This window comes from Gallus gallus, chromosome 9 (genome assembly GCF_016699485.2).
Source record: "Gallus gallus isolate bGalGal1 chromosome 9, bGalGal1.mat.broiler.GRCg7b, whole genome shotgun sequence".
NCBI lineage: Eukaryota > Metazoa > Chordata > Aves > Galliformes > Phasianidae > Gallus > Gallus gallus.
This window is the reverse complement of record NC_052540.1, coordinates 229,610-249,966: the sequence shown is the minus strand read 5'-3', so window position 1 is coordinate 249,966 and position 20,357 is coordinate 229,610. Positions and strand designations below refer to the sequence as shown.

At 41.7% G+C, this 20,357-nt stretch overlaps 1 protein-coding gene across 9 annotated transcripts in view; it reads right to left on the bottom strand.

The window, feature by feature from the left end:
• PPP2R3A (protein phosphatase 2 regulatory subunit B''alpha) overlaps positions 1-20,357 on the bottom strand; it is a 54,858-nt gene that overhangs the window by 11,103 nt on the left and 23,398 nt on the right. For 7 of the 9 annotated variants that reach the window (XR_005862325.2, XR_210825.5, XM_040706001.2 and 4 more), the window contains 7 exons: positions 17,631-17,888; positions 15,572-15,675; positions 13,015-13,117; positions 11,272-11,346; positions 6,092-6,178; positions 3,653-3,809; positions 11-59 (listed from right to left, as the gene is read on the bottom strand). Coding sequence is in view for 6 of the 9 variants with exons in the window: in XM_040706001.2 (XP_040561935.1) it covers positions 11-59; positions 3,653-3,809; positions 6,092-6,178; positions 11,272-11,346; positions 13,015-13,117; positions 15,572-15,675; positions 17,631-17,888 (833 nt within the window). In the remaining 3 variants the exon portion in view is untranslated. Of the gene's footprint in view, positions 1-4; positions 60-3,652; positions 3,810-5,725; positions 5,819-6,091; positions 6,179-10,479; positions 10,556-11,271; positions 11,347-13,014; positions 13,118-15,571; positions 15,676-17,630; positions 17,889-20,357 lie in introns of those variants that run through there. The other 2 variants (XR_005862327.2, XM_015291357.4) reach the window with 2 other exon arrangements.

Below are 20,357 nucleotides of genomic sequence, written 5' to 3'. Positions count from 1 at the left end.
TATTCCTCACCTCACCACAGCACCGCTGAATATTCGCTCAATAATCCTGCTTGATAGAGCTGGAAACAAAGAAAATAGATAAAATGAATCATAGAATCATAGAATCGCTAAGGTTGGAAAAGACCCACAGGATCATCCAGTCCAACCATTTGCCCTTCACCAATGGTTCTCACTAAACCATGTCCCTCAACACAACATCCAAATGCTCTTTGAACACCACCAGGCTCGGTGACTCCACCACCTCTCTGGGCAGCCTGACCACCCTTTCAGAGAAGTAGTATTTCCTAACGTCCAGCCTGAATCTTCCCTGGCGCAGCTTGAAGCCATTCCCTCTAGTCCTATCACTAGTCACATGAGAGAAGAGGCTGACCCCCAGCTCACTACAATCTCCCTTCAGGTAGTTATAGAGAGCAATAAGGGTCTCCCCTGAGCCTCCTCTTCTCTGGACTGAACAATCCCAGCTCCTTCAGCCGCTCCTCATAAGGCCTGTGCTCCAGACCCCTCACCAGCTTTGTTGTCCTCCTCTGGACACGCTCCAGGGCCTCCATGTCTTTCTTATAGTGAGGGGCCCAAAACTGGACACAGTACTCGAGGTGCGGCCTCACCAGTGCTGAGTACAGGGGGAAAATTACTTCCCTGTTCCTGCTGGCCACACTATTTCTGATACAAGCCAGGATGCCATTGGCCTTCTTGGCCACCTGAGCACACTGCTGGCTCATGTTCAGTCTAGCGTCAATCAACACCCCCAGGTCCATTTCCTCTACACAGTCTTCCAGCCACTCTGCCCCAAGCCTATAGCATTGCCTGGGGTTATTGCGGCCAAAGTGCAGAACCCGGCATTTGGTCTTGTTGAATTCCATTCTGTTGGCTTCAGCCTAGCCATCCAGCCTATCCAGACCCCTCTGTAGGGCCTCGCTACCCTCAGGCAGATCAAAACTTCCAGCCAGCTTGGTGTCATCTGCAAACTTACTGAGGGTGCACTCAACGCCCTCATCCAGATCATCAATAAAAATATTAAACAGGACAGGCCCCAGCACCAACCCCGGGGGAACACCACTCGTGACCGGTCGCCAGCTGGATTTAACTCCAATCACCACCACTCTCTGGGCCCGGCCCTCCAGCCAGTTCCTTACCCAGCCAAGAGTGTATCTGTCCAAGCCACGGACTGCCAGCTTCTGCAGGAGAATACTGTGGGAGACAGCGTAAAAGGCTTTGCTGAAGTCTAGGTAGACTACATCAACAGCCTTTCCCTCATCCACCAGACGGGTCACTGGATCATAGAAGGAGATCAGGTTGGTCAAACAGGACCTGCCATTCGTGAACCCATGCTGGCTAGGCCTGATCCCCCGGTTGTCCCGCACGTGCCGCATGATCTCCCTCAAGACAATCTGCTCCATAATCTTCCCCAGCACCGAGGTCAGGCTAACAGGCCTGTAGTTCCCCGGATCCTCCCTGCAGCCCTTCTTGTAGATGGGAGTCACATTGGGAAGCCTCCAGTCTTCTGGGACCTCACCCATCAACAAGGAGCGCTGATAGATGATGGAAAGCGGCTCGGCTATCTCCTCCACCAGTTCCCTCAGCACTCTCGAGTGAATCTCATCCAGTCTCCTGGACTTGTGGCAGTCCAGTTGGAGTAGCAGGTCTCTGACTGTTTCCTCCTGAATTGTGGGGGGTTTAGTCTGCTCCTCAGCCAAGGCTGCCAGGTCAGAGAGTAGAGAAACCTGAGGATAACCGGTCTGTCTTTTAAAGACAGATGTAAAGAAGGCATTCAGAACGTCTGCCTTTTCCTTATCCTCAGTGGTGACATTCCCAGCCTCATCCAGTAGAGAATGGAGATTCTCCCTGGTCCTCCTCTTGCTGTTGATAAACTTGTAAAAGAGTTTCTTGTTCCCTTTTACCCCCAGCAGCCAGGTTGAGTTCAAGCTGGGCTTTTGCCTTTCTGATTTTCTCCCTGCACATCTTAACAACTTCTTTGTATTCTTTCTGGGTTGTCCGTCCCTTCTTCCACAGGAGGTAGATTCTCTTTTTCTCCTGGACCCTCAAGAATAGTTTCCTATTCATCCACGCTGGTCTTCTTCCGCGCCGGCTCATTTTGCAGCTCGGGGGGACAGCCTGCTCCTGCGCCTTTAAGACTTCCTTCTTAAAGAGCAACCAGCCATCTTGTACCCTTTTACTCTCTATGACTGAGCCCCAGGGGACTCTCCCTACTAGTCTCCTGAACAATTCAAAGTCTGCCCTCTGGAAGTCCAAGGTAGCAGTTTTGCTGTTCCCCCTCCTGCCTCCACCAAGAATCAAGAACTCTACCATGTTGTGGTCACTCTGCCCAAGACAGCCCCCAACCTCTACATCTCCCACCAGACCTTCTCTGTTTGTGAACAGCAGGTCTAACGGGGCAGCTCCTCTCGTAGGTGACTTGTTGAAGCAAGTCATGTTGAAGCAGCCCATCCAGGCCTCTCAGTGACCTCCTGACCTGCTGTGACTGCCATACTCACCCAGAACCCCCCATGGTCTTCCCATAAACACTTCTACCCCAAGGACAGGGGCCACTACAACACACACAAGTCTACAGCATTGTCAATCCACGCTCCTTTCTTTCTCACTTCAGTCCTCCATGAGCTTGGCCCCTACAAAATGTTGTGTCCCCTCCAGATCTCCAGCAATTCCTGACAATTTATCATACCTCCAGACCCCTGTAGCTCTATGCATTGGAACACCTTTCACCTCTTCCGGTACCTCCAAATCACATGTTGTGTCTAAATATCCCACTTCTCCAAGCTTAATTCTCTATTTTAGAACTACTTTCCTAAAAAGTGTGGCAAACACACAGAAGAGTTCAAGACAGCTTTATCTTCAAAGTTAAAACATGCTGGTCAACAGCTCAAGCTCTTGTCCAAGACGCTAAGTCATGAGTCCTAACTGTAAGTGCATGAGCATATCATGCTCCAAGAACATAGATAATCGTAAACACAGCCTATCTGACTATGTGCCTCCATCCAGCCCAGCAAACAAACCATACACAACAGCTCACACATACAGTGACTATTTTCTAGCATGCTTTCTCAGCCTTCAACAACTTGCAGAGCAAGGACTTCCTGAGCCAGAGGAATTGCTTTTGGATTATTCATCCCTTCATGGATTTTTATTCCATTAATTTATCTATGGCACTTGAGCCTTTGAAAACTTTTAGAATCTGCTCAACTTGTGGCAAAGTGTTCAAGAATGAACTCAAAAGATAATCCCCAGAGTGCATTTGCAAACGAAAATTCATCAACCTTCGCTGGACTCTGAAACTTCTCACACACAACAAGATTGCAATTTGGCAATCTTTAAAGTTCACAGAGGCTCGTCCTTCTTGTTCATACTTCAACTACCTGCAAAACCCTAAGCAAAAAAAGAGCTAGTTTGAAAGCATTATTAGCTTGTCCTTCTGGCAGCAATCCACTGAAACTTCATGAGGAAAACAGCATCTGCTGCATTTCTCTGTGTCTAAGCCCCTACAAGTAAATCAGCATTTGTTTATGAGTTTGATGCCTCCATTTAAATTTTTTTGAGGTGTCAAATTAACTAAATTAAAGCTAGGCTTTACTTTTCATTGTTGGCATTCTATTTTCAGCAACCACCTTCCTCCCACCATAGCTTACAGGCAGCATACCTTGATCACTGTACCTAGCCAGATCCTTCTGGCTGATATAAAGGTCATGGTCAGTGTCCAGCTCCCAGAATTTACAGTATATAACATAGAAGTGCTCATAGGAGAAGTAGTCTGTGATTTGATTTATGTCATCCTCTTCTTCTAAGAGAGCAAGAGTCTGAAACAGTACAAATAAAGTGGGAAGTTAAACCTAGACAAAGAGGCAATTTAACAGCTTGAGTCCTCCAACCTCTATAGAAGCTGGGCAAACACAGCTCTGAGAGCTAATCCAAAATGTAGCCCTTCCTCACTGTAGGAGATTTTGTTCTTGCATTTGATATTTAACAGGCAGTTATAAAGCATGTGGCTTGAACATCTTGGTTAGCATATGTGCACAATACTTTTTCCAATCCCGTGAACAATTCCTGTTAATTTTCAGCCATAGTGAAGAGTCATGCAGAAGAACAAGACAGCTCAACAATCTCAGCTGGGATGCATTGTTTGTGAACCATCTCTGACCTGTATCAGAGGCTCCTAGAGCCATTCACCACAGCAAATCAAAAGGAACTGAGATGTATCTTGACACTGCATGCATTCTTGCCTGGCTTCTGAAGCAAAGATCAAGGCTTACTCCAGACTCACGCCTGGACTGGGGAAGGATTGATCCCAGGCAAATTAAACCAATCACATTGATTTGCCTGGCCTGCTGCTGACAGGAATCGACGTAGTTCAATTGGGAGGCTTGGGCAGATTTTCAGCCATGATTTCTGTTACCATATCCCATTATGAAACATTTAGCAACAACAATATTGTTTTATTTCCACTTTACACCTACCTCTGTCCTTTCTTCCTGTGGCAGGTAAAGGAAATCCCACCTTTATCCTCATCTGCCTTTCCCTGAGTGCTGCAGCCAGAGGACAGCAGATAGCCTTCTCAATCTAATGTATCAAATCAAATGAGCTATGGGTCTTATCCTCCTCTGCCCTCACAGACCCTCAGAAGGGAAGACAGTCAAAGAGCTGTCCCAGGCAGTTGTGTCCCTAAGACAGCAGGCTTAGTGGCAGTGAACACTGATAGTTCACTGTTCTCTCTCCGTTATCTCCATATTCTAGGAAGCTAACTGAGCCAGCACAAAACTCTCATATCCCATTAACCATCAGATTCAGTAAAATTTCAGACAGGGACAACAGAGCAGCATTGCCAGACCTACCAAACTACTCTGATTTTCTGACATTTAAGTCACCTAAGACTTAAGAGATCTCAGAGCAATCACTCACTAGGTTCTTCAAATTCTTCTTAGGTCTCTCCATGCCTTTGCAGACAATAAACACTTGAGGAGGTTTTTCAAGAACTTTTTTTTTTTTTTTTAATAGCTCATGTCAAAATATGCCATTTACACATGTAGCAAAGCAAGTCATGGTCCCCAAGCTGAACTTCCCTGCTGCAGAAGGTGAAAATCAAAGAAGTAGCTACACAAGGAGAAAGAGATGAATATATTAAGGGAGAAAAATGAGTGAACAAAGATGTAGTATAAGTTGGAAGGATTTGTTAATAGCAGAGGGTAGGGAGGGAGGCTTGGTCTGGCATGAGACAATCTAAGAGAGCACTGATTATTAGTTGATGTGATGAGTGGGGCATAAAAGTCTGAAAGGAGGAGTATGTTTCATGTTTGAGGCTTTTGAGAAAGTACATTACATCTAGACAGTGGGATGCAGCAGGGAAATCTCACTGCATTAACTGACCTATCACCTTGACCTTTCGGCCTAAGGGCTTCTGGCTTCTTAGGCTGGGTTGGAATCAAGCAGCCTTAGACAGTCTTAATCTGGTGCTCTTTTGGGTAAAATATACAATGAACAGAGATCTTTATCCCAAAACATCCACCCAACACTTCCTCCTCTGATATATCACAGGAATTGTGACAAGTGCTAAACTCAACAGCTTTTCTGGAAAAGTTTACTACATCATTAGATATCAGTACAAACTAGGTAATGCATCCTGAGATGCTCTGTCTTGCAACTGCATGGTGCAGTGTGCCTGACCAACTGGCAGAGGACTGACTGCCAGCTGAGTCAAGAAATCGGCTGTGCTACTCACCACGTATCATAGTCCATCCACCAGCTATTCTTGGCTGCTCAGTGAGCCACTTGGCATAGGTGCACTGTGTCTCTTGCTTCCCTTTCATTTTAGCTAGATCAGGAGCAAAGAGCCAATCTGTCAGATGCTGCTTCAGAGTTTTGAACATACCCCTTCAACTTCTATCCACTGCACTCTTGGCTGTTCTAGTCCTTGGTCTTCTCTCATCTTGACTCTGAAACACCTCTTTCACCAGTTCTGGCCCTATCCTGGCACAAAGCTGGGTTACTGGGCACTGAGTTTGCCTTACTACAACATCACTGAATAGTACACAGGAATAAAGGAATCAATGCATTCTATATCTTGTGCAGGTAGAAACCAACATACTTGCAAGAAGTTGCTTTTCCTCAGCTCTGTTAGGGTGATCTTCCCAGACCAGGATCGATTGACTGTGTAGAATATTCTTTGTATAACCTGCAAGACAAACAACTTTCTTTAAACCAACTCCTCAAAACTATCAGTTAGGGAGCTGAAACGGAGTAGATTTATTTGGATTATTCATTCATCCCAAGGAGACTTCTTACTGAAAACTTTCTATTGTTGTTATATTATTATTCTTAATTACTATGGAGTCTGAAAGTAACGTTTGTTTCTGAAACAGTATTATCCATTTCCACTCTGCAACTATTTTCACAGTTCTTAATTAATCTTTGAGCAAGTAGATTTATTATTTATGTCAAGTAATATGTGTAAAGTGCTGACAAATCACTCTGAATGTTTTTCAGGCTTCAGGCACTGCAGCTTGCAAGGACCTCAACTGACAAAGTTCTGCACTTGTGAAAAAAGAAATCAGGACTTTAGAAGAGGAAATACGACATGCAAATGAAATCCACAGGTGCTGTCTGACCTATTCTGTCTGTAACAATATCTCATCTTCTTGGTGGCTCCACTAAAAATAATCAATAGAGATTATCTGTCTGCATTTGTCTTAGGGATGTGTTTACATCATTCATCTCCTTTACTGATCTGCTTCTCATGAAAGGGGATAAAGAGCATGGTGGTGAAAGCATACCCTTCTGAGAATTCATGAGGAACAGTACACAGTATCAGAATGAGTGCTCACAAGTACCTAAATAAGTAGGCTGAACTATTTATTCCTAGTCCACTCCTTTTTAGCACATCAAGCATTGCAGGGCAAGGACAATGCAAGTGTGTGATCAAGCACATACAAGAATAAACTTGACAACATGAACCAGAATAAATATCACTAGCACAATATCTTCAACATGAGAAATTAGAAATGTAATTAATGACTATCAGTACTGAAGCCTATAAAATATAATCCTTGTAAATGAAATCTAATATAAACAAACTGTTGATGTCTCTGACATGTTGACATATTAACCTAGGATTCTGGTAAATCTTAATAGAACATGCTACTCCAACATAAAAGCTAACTTTACAAAACATGGATATTGAAAGGATACAGATAAAACTGTGTTGGGTCACTCTGAGCCTAAAGCGTAGCTGCAAGTGGGCAAGGACCATTTAAGGACCATGCTTTGACTCAGTCACACAAGGGCAGGCTTCTAAGTCCAGAACAGATTTGGAAATGAGTATGAGATCATTGCTAACAGTATGCTTTGGATACAAAAAGCAGTGAGACAATAAATGCTGATGAGTCCAGATAGTCTTGGGAGCAACAAGAATGATTTGAGGACTCAAAATTTACCCCAGAAAGAGAGAAGAGTCAACTCAGCTTAGCATGATATGTACTGGTGACTATCCTAGTCCTTAGAAGCCTAAATGGGGACATGCAGAGCAGCAGGACTTTTTGTCTCTCACAGTACATATCTAGAGAATTTTGTTGTTTTATTTATTTTTTAAATAAACACTGCCAGTTTTTAACACTGGGACAACTTGCAGAGACACACTATGGGCTCTTTATCACTCCAAACATCAATCATGGACACTTTAAGTTGTGCATTAATTCAATCAGAAAGAAAATTTATCTTAACTACAGCAATCACTGAGCAATGTTCTGTGGTCTGTGTAACGCCAGAGGTCAGCCTAGGTAATCACAATGGTCTTTTCTGGTCTTAAACAATTCAAAGCTGTGTCTTCCTTCTTCAGTGTTGCTGGCAACCATTGCAATTCTGGACTATTTTTGAACTTTGTTTGGTCTTTGCTTCCAGGTTGCCAGCCAGTTCAGAGACTGAAGTGTCTCACCTCACACACAATCTATTACCACATCTGTCAACTCTAGTAAAGATACAGCCTTTTCACAACATTCCAAGGACACAAACATAAAAATCTCAAGATAGAAAAAGAACCCCCTAACTAGCAGTCTTTTTCCTTTCCTCTGCCTGCTGAGTAATAGCAGACAACAAAATATCCCCCTTAGTGACCCAAAGAAACCATTCCTCTGTAAGGTCATATTGATAAAGATGTACCCTCTGCTCTCATCTCATCAGCTGTAAAAAAAAAAAGGCATACAGAGGAAAGATGGAATTTCTTTTCACCTCCTCTTTACTGTATCCAGTCACTCAGTGCAGGCTTTATTATTCAAATAATGGTACAGTTTTGGTGAGTAGTAGACTGCATGTACACACACACACACACACACACACACACACACACACACACACACACACACAGAGAAAGTGTCTCCACTTCTCTCTTTTCCAGGTTACAAAGACAAAGCTGCCAAAAAAAGTATTTGGGAAATATCCTAGGACATTATAATAAAGCTGAGATGATTTGCAGCATTCAAACAGCCAGTGTCTACTATGACAGAAAATTAATTCCTGTGGCCTCCCTGCTTTATGTTTCTCAGTTAAAGCACCTGCTGCACAATCATATCTGCACTGTAAGCTTAGAAACCAAGTAAGTAACAGGCCTCAGGCCCAAGCTGCTACAAGCACTTCTACTCAGCAGCTACAACCTTGTATGCTGTGACTCTGGCTCCCTTCTTCCTGGCATGGAAGTCTGTTTATTCTGAATTCAGTACATGAGCCTTTGGAAGGGGGAAGCTCCTTCCTTATTTGCCCAGTACCGTCATGTAAAGCATCTCCAGGTCCAAAACCATTGATGTGTTAGTTCCAGCTCTTTTCCCAGTATCCCCATAAAAGAAAAGCAATACAATTTCTGGGGAGAAAACAAACAAACAACAACAACAACAAAAAACACCCAAATCTTTATTAAATCCTGTAGGCCATCTTCCCTTTCCACATTCACATGGGTAATTCACTGTATAACCCAAACATTTTTCAACAAGCAGTAAGTTTTGATAAGTTGTTTTCAGTTGACTCAGCTTTTTAACAACAGCACACATTGCTAACACTGAGCTTTCTTTGCACCCTCTGGAAGAAGTCATGTTAAATGTCTCATGATATTCTGCATCCTCTTCATCGGTTTCAGGAGCCTGCCTCTATTAAAAGAAACAAGTAGTTTAGCATACTTTAGAAACAGTTCGGCAATACAACAGCTCAAATACACTGATGCAGATTACAATAAAGGCTAGTGTATCCAAATGGCACCTCTAAAAGGCACAGAAAGAAGTAAAAAATAATGAAACATGCAAACACATCCGTTATTAACTTACTCTCCAGGTGATCTCAACCAAGTGATGCCATATTCAGTAATGAACACAACAGCCAGTGTTTCTTTATGGCCCTGATCTGTAATACAAAAATAAAATATAACTCTTGCTCTTGCAGAAGATACAGCACCATCACTATAAATAAGTACAGGGTACTCTACCTTGAAGGGAATGAAAGTGTCCAGGCAGTCTCAAAATCCAAAGACAAAGCTGTTCCCTTCATTACCTCCTGGAGGAAATACTCAATTTCATGACATTAAACATAGAAGCGCCAAATTATTCATGAATGGAGATGTGAGAAATAGGAATTCCTGCTGTCAGAGAGGAGAGGCACTACTGCAGTAGGCCATGTACTGCCACTCCACATGGGAGCAACCTGACCCAATGGACTGTGTGTCTCCTTAGGACTGGACTCTGCTCCAGCTCAGTGATCCAGCCAACACCAAACACAGAGCTCAGAAGGAATCTGTTTGTCAGAAGAGACACCCAAAACAGAGTTTTTCTGCAAGCACAAGAAGTCTGTGAAGGACGTTGTAGCTTTGTAAGATTCGCTGCCACACACCGTTCACTTCTAACACCAGCACCATCATTTCCTGGGTGCTGGAGAGAAAGTTTAGGAAGCCACCATAGTGAACAGTATTACGCATAGGGGTGTCTAAAGGCTCTCAGGCTGAAGAAAGCACAGTAGAGATGAACAGAATCAAGAAGCACTGAGAAGTTTCACGTACACATTGAAGGATCCACTTCTGTGCCCAAATTTATGACTGTCATACAGGACATAGCACATCCAGGTACAAGGGAAGTTGTAAGAAAAAAAGCAAAGGAAGGAAAAGATGTTCTCTTTTTAGTAGGAGCCTAGATTTCACTTATCTTGAAGCACAGCCATCTCTCAGACCAGAACACACCCAGAACCTGGTGAGTTCCAGAAACCACAGCATTTCACCCATTCGTGAGCCTTCATATCACCTGGACATTCATTATACCTGCTCTGACCAGGTACTATGCTTAACATATCTGCTGTCTCACCCCACAGGGACTGAAGATGCTGATAATACATTGAAATTCACCATCACAGTCAAGAGTGTTTAGACATTCGAAATTGTCTCGTTACACAGATTCACAAAACATTGGATATGCCCGAAACAGCAGTGTCCCTCTGCCATCTGCTCCTTACAGGAAAGGGATAAGTCTGTGCCTGCCAGTGATCTCCCAGCTGCCAATATGTGGTGCAGAAGTCCCCCACAGAGAGCCTGTCAAGTCAATAAGAAAAGCTCTAAGCCCAGCTGAGATGAAGCCCTCCTCAGGCCTATCTTTATCTGACTTCGTTATTATTGCAGAGATCAAACATTCTACATTTATATCTTATCCATATTGATACCCAACACAACACAGGCTTAAAAAAATGTACAAACTTTTTCAGGTGAAGCACAAGTATAACTTCTAACTGCAGAGTTGGAACAAAGCTACAGATCTACCAGCAGTAGTCACAAAAATTCAGTGATTCAAAAAGACTAGAGAGGCATTCTAGCAAGTGAGATGCAGGAGAGTCAGACAGTGGTGTAATGGATGCCTAGTACCATGGAATAATCAGATTCCCCATGCCTAAGTGACAGAAATCTTCAACATAAGGCCTCCCAGGCCACAGCAGCCCTGCAGTTTTAGGGGTAACTTAGTAGCTAAGACCACTCTTATTTTCTCCAACATAATTAAAGGCCAAAGTTGCTTTAAAGATTTGTTTAAGACCAGAGGATCTTAAGACCAGAAAGAATCATTACTACCCTTGTGATAGACCTCTTATACACAGACTGGTTATTTTTTTGTTCTGAAGAAATTCTGAATGTAACTTCTTGCTAGCAATATAAAAAACATGTATTTTTGAAATGAATGAATGATCTGGGAAGACTGACAAATAACAAAAGGAAGACTTGTACAGCATTGTGGCAGGAGATGAAACAAGCCAGCCTACCGTTGTAATATACCGGGAATGGAATTCTGGAGCATCCTTCAAGAACGTCAGACCAGGGTGTGTTTCTACCACATCCTGTAAGATAAGACCAAATAAAATGAAACACATTTTCTACTCCTTTTATTTAAGGTTCAGATATTACTGGGTTTTGATTTGTTTTGTTGTTGTTGTTTTTGTTTTGTTTTTTTTTACAAACCAATACTTTCACTTACTTTTTCAGCATTAACAATAAAACTGAAAATATATCTATTAATCTATGAAGTGAACCTTCTAGAAATACAAGTACAATACATTTTCTGGGCAATACGCACCTGTTGGCCATATTGATTTACTTAAGGACAGAAAAACAAAGGAAGAGAGTTAGTGAGTGGATGAAAACTCATGCTTATTGAATGAGATACAAAATTAGTTAGTTGACCATGCAACCACCTCTTCTCCAAAAACATTTTTTCCATTCACTGAAGACATTGATATCTGTTAGAGCTAAGTGTCAGTAATGAGCGTTCTTTCAAAGGCTGAGAAAGCTGCCTTTCACATCCTCCAACAACAATGAAAGTTAATGTGAACTTTAGAATGCAGACAGACGTTATTAGTGCTTTCCCAAAATTGACTTGATCTATACGTGAAGTTTTATGAGGACAGCTTTTTATAAGTCAAATACTCACTCAGGATGCCAAACCTACTAAAAAATGAATGACCAGATATACACAGAAATTGTTTAGTTCTTGAATCAGTCAGCTCAGATCCTTTGTGTATCAGAATGCCTGTGTAACTTCTACACGTCTGACTACTCTACTCTTTAAGAGCTGTTGAAAATTTTGCTGTTTATACCATGATGTGGCAAAGGGACAGAGCTGATACAGTGCCCTTAGGGGCATAACACGACCAGGTTTTGGCCAGTCTAACCTGATGTCTAATATGATGGTGTCGTATGGTGTAATCCTGCTAGCATCTGGTTGGATGACAACCAAGACTGTACATGCCTTTGGATAAACCAGAAGCTAAGAAGTAGAGTTGCTATCAGTCAGGAAAGGCAGTATGCTCAATGGAGAAAAGGTGAAAAAGAACATGAGAAAATTTACCCATTGCAGACCCAGTTAGGCTTGTTTGAGACACACAAACATCCAGCACAGAAAAAAATCTTTCCCTATCAAAGCATCTCTACTGAAGTTTTACAGAGAGGGCAAGAAAGTGTGTTAAAACTAAGAACGCTATGGAATAGCTGGGGAAAAAAAAAAGTATCAACAGATGATCAGAGAAGCAGATGGACTTGATTTACAGAGAAACTGTAGAAGGGCTAAATCTATCCAGAGCCTGCCTAAATGGCCACAGTACTTTGCTTTCATAGTTGCTCTGCTAAAAATATCACATCTGAACTGAAGGGAAAGAAAGAAATGAAATAGGATGCACAGATTTTGGCGTGAATACTAAGAAGAAATGAAAGCACAATGCAGATATTTTGCATATCAAAAAAAAAAGCAGCAGCGGAACTTTGGTACTAACAGGTACAGAGGTGCACACAGGGCAGTTGGAACTGCAAGGGTTTTTTTGCACAGATTTCCATGTTATCTGATAGTCTGATAGACAAATTCAATTATAATTGCTCTCTAAAGTAACCCACCCAGATGCTGTTCAACCAAAGGTCCACAAGTTTTTGGTAAACATTTAAAGACATGAGAATAAAACAGTAAACAAACAAACATTTCTCCCCCTCCCCATCACTTCACTGCTGAGTGCAGGTACCTGAAGCAGTGGGATGAAGTCCTCCTGCTCAAGGTAACCACAGCTAGGCTTCGCTACAAGGTAAGCAAATCTGGATGCGTCATCATGGCAGCTACACAAGATCCTGTGAGAGAGATGAAAAGTTACTCCAACTGCAATGCATCTCACAGGACAATCACAAATCACAGCTAGATGATCAACTGCCTTATCACATGTTACGCAATACACCTACGATATTTTTGTTTGCATTATGCAAAGTTGACCCCAATACCAGCACCAATCATCTTCAGCATCTCCCGGCAGCACCAAGCTACTTTTGCTCAGTGAAGATTTTTTCATGTTAACATTCCTGTGGTAGCAAGATATTTCTTTCTGAAGACTCCTATTTTGATTCAATGGCATCTTAGTAAGAAACCTGACTTTTCAAAATGCTGCACGCTCACTGATCTGTTTTGAAGTCAATAGGACCAACCTAACAGGGTGCCATAACAGACACACTTCCTAATTCAGCCTTTCACTATATTTCAGTGTTTGAAGATACTGTCAAACTGCAGTGATTAAGTCTCAGACCAGAAAAATCACCCTCCAAAAGGAATATGAGCATCTCTTATTAATTATGGCATGGCTGGCTGCCATGCACAAAAAGCTATGGAGAACAAAGTTGCGACAAAGTTTAGGTTGGATATCAGGAAACACTCCTTTACAAGAAGGGTTGTTAAGCACAGGAATAGGCTCCCCAAGGAGGTGGTTGAGTCACCGTCCCTGGATGTGTTTAAAAACTGTTTGGATGTGGTGCTCAGGGACATGATTTAGTGGAGGGTTGTTAGGGTAGTATGGTTAGGTTGTGGTTGGACTTGATCTTTAAGGTCTTTTCCAACCTGAGCAATTCTATGACAGTAAGAAAGAACTAGTAGGGCAGAGAGTTTAGAGAGGCATACAAATGTTGAAACACAGCACTGAAATACATCTAGTCTTCCTGCAGATATTGCACTAACCGTCTTGCTACTAATTCTGGTCTTATTACTCTTTATCAAAAGCAGATTTTACAAAAAAAAATAAATGGGGGAAGCACCTTTTAAGTCTGTCAGAGAAAACAAAACAGGGAACTAGTGACTGACAATCTATTCTGTTAGCTTCACATTCACATCATGATGTCAATTAACAAATACACTCTGAATCAGCTGCATGAAAGAGGTGTTTTTTTATTTTTAAATCACACACAAAGACGAACCCCAAGGCCATGCTTTAACACCAAACTAAAAGGTCCAATTTTCAGAAGTATCATACACAGTAATTCCTATTGACTTCAAGTGAGACTGGCATGCACAAAGCATTCTGAAAAGTCAGACCACTTACTAAGACGCTTAAAAATAGACTGAAGCGATTACACGTTCCTGTTTTGAAATTAAGGCTGTGTTCATACAGTAGTAGTGCAACTTTACAAAGAACACTACCTTTATTTCTGAGTATTATGTTTCCAGAATTAACTGTTACAACCATCAGAAGGGAGGACAAAGAAAAAAGATCTTTAGAGAGAAATCAAAGTGAAGAAAACATTTCTAAAACAGCTTGGAAGCAGTGTGGATTATAGGAATACAGAAAAGGAGCACAATCACAGTCTGCAATAATATGAAGGATGTGCAAATCAGTGGGAGCAAAAATGTGTGGTATCATACATAAGGGATTAATTTGGATTAGCTGAAGGAACTTCAGGAAGGAAAAAATGTTGCCCTTGTCAAGAAAAACTTTCTGATCACAGTCATCCCTAACATCTATGTAATTCTGCCAAGGTAACTTGGCTGTATTGACAACATTATCATAGGAAATACTTTGGGAACTCAGGATTAAAGACTATTTCAAGAATCTAAATGGTGACCATTATGTCAAAAAGTAGAAGTTCCTCTGGACAGGAGGTGGAGATACTGTTCAGGGGTTTCACAAAGACTGAATTGCCCTGGAGGAAAAAGATTAGGCAAGAGAATAGGTCTGTTCCACCTAGCACCTTTAACTCCAAGCATGATATATGCAAGAGCTTTCAATTTCAAAAAGAAATTTTGACAGTGGTATGAGGAAACAATTGCCAAAACCCACACAGTTATTATAAAGTGTGCATGAGGAAGGTAACAACTATCAAAGCTGAGTTTGGCCTACTTGCATGATGTGTTTATTTCATGTTCTTTCTTCCTGCCCTGCAACAGGCTTCCTCTCCCGATTCCCAAATCAGGCTCACTCAGCACACCAGTGCATCAACAAGGCCTCAGATAAAAATATCCCGGAATCATTAACATTTATCAGCTATCTTACAATAGCTGACATTTCTAGGAGTGTATTAATATATTTTATATGTCAAACAAAACAGCACGTTAAATCATCCATAAAACTAATGTTAATTTTGCTGAGGTACATAGCATAGCATCAGTGTTCAGGAACTTATAGGAAAGGTAACAAACAGATTTTTAAGCTATTCATTTTTTCTAAAGGGACAAAGCTTTCAAAAGTAAGGTAGAAGAAGGAAAAGAGTCTTCTATGGCAAATTTACCTTTTTCTAGAAAAAGAATTTTGCATTTTCTATACTCACTTTCTCCACAAAGACACAAATGAGTGCACAGATACACATCCTGTCCTTTGTCCTCCTGATGCACTGAACATAGGTGCTTTCCAGTAAAGTGGGCAGCCACATATCTGCAACAAAACACAGGAACAAAGAGAAGTCACACTGAATTGTTTATACACTGAATTCACCTTGAGGACTTTCACATACAGAAAATGAAACAGTAATGGCATGCAGCTGAGTCAAAAAGTTGTTTGCCATGTGCTAAGGTTCAGAATCCACCCTTATATCCCTTTGTAAGTAACTGAGAAATACACCCCTTCCCCCCCCCCCCCCCCCCCCAAGCCCGTCCGTCCATCCAGAAATGGTCATTCTTCAACTCTGTCTTTGATTAAACTACTTTGCCAAGTGGGTGAATATAGGCACCTCCAAAGGACCATCCATACCAGCTACCTCACAAACACACCCGAGGGCAGGATAATCCATTTCCTATGAGCTAACTTCTCATTAATAGTAGGGGAACTTCAATTCTAGTTACAGACCACAGAATGCTTTGGGTTAGAATGGGCCTCAAACACCATTTAATCCCAACACCCTTACCATGGGCAGGAACACCTCAGACAATTAGCAATTGAATGTCTGAACGTGAAATGATTCCAATCCCACAGTTATCAGTACAGAGCCTTCTACCCTGAGCAGCCCATTCCCAGCACTGCTAAATCTCAGCAAGATAATAGAATATGAAAGCACAAATGGAAAGAAGCCAATTCCAACAGGACTCTCTGAACACAACATTTTAATTAACCACTGCATTACCACAGCTACCTGGGTAGCTTTCAGAATGGTAATAAGTAAACACGTTAGGATTAAGCCATTCTTCTGTCAGGTGACTGTATTTCCACAAGTGCTTTGCTATTTCAAGGAAAAAATAACATTTATTTTCTGCAGTTTTCTTCGTGTAGCTGGCTCTCCTGCATTTCCTTTAGAGCCTCCAAACATATACCATTCCCAGTTATCCCACAGAACAGCAGCAAGCCACAGAACAACTGAACAGCATAGAGCATATCCATTTAGAAATGGTTGCAGAGACTAGACAGAAAGGCAGAGGTCTTTTCTACACAGCTCCCCTGCTTTTCCCAGATTGAATATGACAAGCCACATACAGTTAACTGTCTTGTCATAAAATCAGTTTCAAAACTTATTTTAGTCAAGCTAAGAAATTTTGTTTATGTTTTCAGAGATGGCTTACAAGTGTACCACTCTAAAAACAAACCTAAGCTTCCCTCTTAGAAAACAAGTGCTCCCCTTGGACAGAACATCACTGCTCAATCTATGGTGCCACAGATACACTCATGCACAGGACAAGCTGAATATATGAGGTGCATCTGACAACTGCCAGTCTTAGATTAGCATTACTAAAAACCATGATGGAAGAAGAGGAAAATAGAACAGCCCATCTGCATCGTGCTCCCACACAAGTGCTGTGTTTTATTCTCTGAAGCCAAGAAATCATTAGCAGACTGTATCAACTCCAAGTCTGCTGACACTGTGGATATTAAACATATGCATCTCAGTGGAGTAGGGCTGACTAGGCATTTCCCTCTTCTGCTATGCCCAAGGTGGCATAGACTGGAAACTCCTTTCTCAAGCAATGCTGTTGTAGTGTACATAGATCATGTCCAGATCAGTTGGACAGCTAGCCACAGAAATGCTAACCAGCACTATCTGAAGCCATGGAGGCACTTTACATTTCTGCTGTCTTCTAAGCATAACTATGGAGAAGCAGAAAAACAAGTGCATTTTTTATTTGCTGAAAAGCCTGGAAGAACCATTTTGCAAATCAGAATAAGATGGAGAATATACATCAGTCATGACAAACAGCAGTCTTTTCCCATGGACAATTTAACTGAACTCATTTTTGTTAATTATTTTCTTAATCTAAAAGAAAAAAAAAATCAGAGCAAAAGAATTTTGGTTTGTTTTTCACAAAAAAAAAAAAGGGGCGGGGGAGGGGAAGAAAAAGGTATTTTGTTAGCTCTAGTTTCAGCCTTTCTCCTTTTCCAATAAAGAAATCTACAGAGGTTACCTTTGCAATTTTTCCCATTTCACAGATGTTGGCCTTCTCATCTTCAAATTCTGTGAAGGCTTCTTCAATCCTGGCAATGATCTCTTCATGATTAGTGCAGACATTCGGAAGTCCTTTAGGGAAGTAGAAACGTGGAATGTTTATGGACAAAGGGGTACTGCTGGTGGCTTTATTCACAGGCAGAGCACAAGGGCTAACCACTGAGTTCAAGGGGACTGGGGATGACCTTCCAGGTTTCTTCTCTTGCTTACTTTGAACCTGAAAATACAATGAATAAATACTTCTTTTTTTTAAACAGCGTGAAAAAGAAAAAATTTAAACCATCAGCTTAAAGGGATAAAAATGTTTGTCTTACACGACACATTTAAGAATCACTGCAATATCAAACACTGGTAAAATACATGTCACATCTAAGGCAGCTTCTACATCGTTTCTGTGCATTTTGTTTGTAGCTGTGAATTATAACACACTGCTTAATCACAGGAGCATATACTCTGCAATTCAGCAGTACTGTAGAACAAGGGCAATGCTAGCTGTTTCTTCTTGTGCTGCTCACTGTGTTGCCATTCTGCCCCACAAACAGACATTCCAGTATAAGCAGCAGAACTCAGACGTTGGAATCACCAGGGATTAAAAAAACATTCCTTGCCCCCCCATGAACACATGCTCTCTTAAGAAAAGGCAACAGGCCTGCCTATTGCACAATGGTTCAAATGTAAGAGCTATTATTAATGTAACAACATATGTGATAAGAGGCTAATAAGGAAACAGTCAAGTAAATACAGCTGCAACTTTCAGTTTATTTACTCTAAATAGCTCAAAACAAAATTGTTTTAGGATATAGTATCCAAGTCTAAGTTTACTAAATACCAAAGAATGCCTATGATGAACTGACTTCATTCTTAGCCTTAGTGTTTCCCAGAAACTTGGAGCTTTCCTTTAACACACACTGGATAACCCAACTTGCCATGGGTTTGCTTTCGGGGAGCTGAAGAAATAAGACCTGTAAAAGCTTCCTTGAGCCACTTTCTCTGTAGTTCTTAAAATACTTCATAATCTGTTCCTCAGAGATCTGGAAAATCAGAGATGGAAAGACTTTCTTCCTCTTCACTCCTCCACTTCCTTTTAAATAGGAAGGACCTCTTCCTTCTTCCAAACATCCCATTTCAGGAGCATGAACACATGTACTGATACACATACGCCAGCCCAAGCACACTTTTTTACTGCAACTGCTCTACAGTCCTACATGCTTTGCATTAACCTGGAGTTTGGGGTTCCTGAAGTCCTCCTCTCCTCCCTTTACAAGAAGTCTCCAACTACTTGGAAAGTTGCTTTCTAAACCAAGTAAACAAGTGATATGGGCAGCAGAAAGGCACAGGCACATCACTGTTTGTTTGTGCAGCTTGTTGCCCCCTGTCTGCACTGACCAGATACAGGAGGCTTCTGGCCACAGCCCAACTCTCAGTTGTTTCACTGTCCAGATTCCAGCAGAGGGAAAAGCCATGCTGCTCTCTAACAGTGCCGTATTCATACACAACAAAGCTGGAACAGACATCAGGGTGCCATCTCCAGCCTCTCAACTCCTATAATAGGACTTAACACTGGTTTGTCTTGAAGACCCACTTCTCAGAAACAAGTTTATTGCTCATTAATCTTTCTGATGCAAATATGCACTCCTAGTTGCCAGGACTTCGAAGAAATAAAAGAAATGACTCAAATTTAGCAAAAATGTCCACGTAACAAAAGCTAAGAAACAGAGTTCTTTCAAAAGACTCTTCACTTTAACAATATGTCCTCATTCCCTTACAGTATGGAGTGAATAATAAAATACTATTTTCTTCTTCACAGGCAGATCCCCGGAACATGCTGCCATAACAGCATTGTGCCATTTTCTTCCTATTCTATGTAGTGCACATCCCACAGCACAGGACTCCAGCTGAACACCCCATAACACAGTGCATTTGCTCTGACACCCGCTTTCTGGAAGCAGAGCAATTCAGTCAGCAAGCTTTGACACCAGCTCATGTAAGACACGAGCCAGGCCCCCAGGATCTATGTGAATTTTCTGATGCACAACCACAAAGCAACACAGAGGCTAGATAGGTCCACAGACCTATAGGACACATAGAGTGAATGCTCCTAAGCCTCAAAGTAGGAAATGTGTACAGACATAGGTTTGCAGCTGATCTTCCCAGAAAGGCTCAGTCAATAACTCCGGCTCAGTCCAAGGCACATGAGGTGGATACTGAGCTCACTAATTGCTTCCTTCTGGAAGGTTCTACTGCAGGAATAGAAAGAACATTTTTGAACTTTGTCATCGTCTTCTCATATAAGGAATGAGCTGTCTGCAACAACAAGGATGACGAGCAGTAATTAGCTCTCGAGGATACTGCTCATGAGAATAATCTTGGTTTTATTTTTTTTTCCTGCTAAAAAAAACAACACTGTGTGAAAATGCTTCTGGGATGGGTATATCCAGATGTCAACTGCTACAGACACAGCAGGGAGTTAATGACAAATATTTGTGAACAGCTCGTGGAAAAAATAAAGGAAGCAATATGAGGGGAGTTTTGCAGCAAGCCCTTGGTAGGAAACAGTTCCTTATTGCAAGAAGTTAACCCCAAATGCTGTTTGATTAGTGGAATATTTCTCCAGAAGAGAGGTGCATTTTCAAGAATGACTGCTAAGGAAGTAAACTATGAATGCCACATAAATCTTTGTTACCAG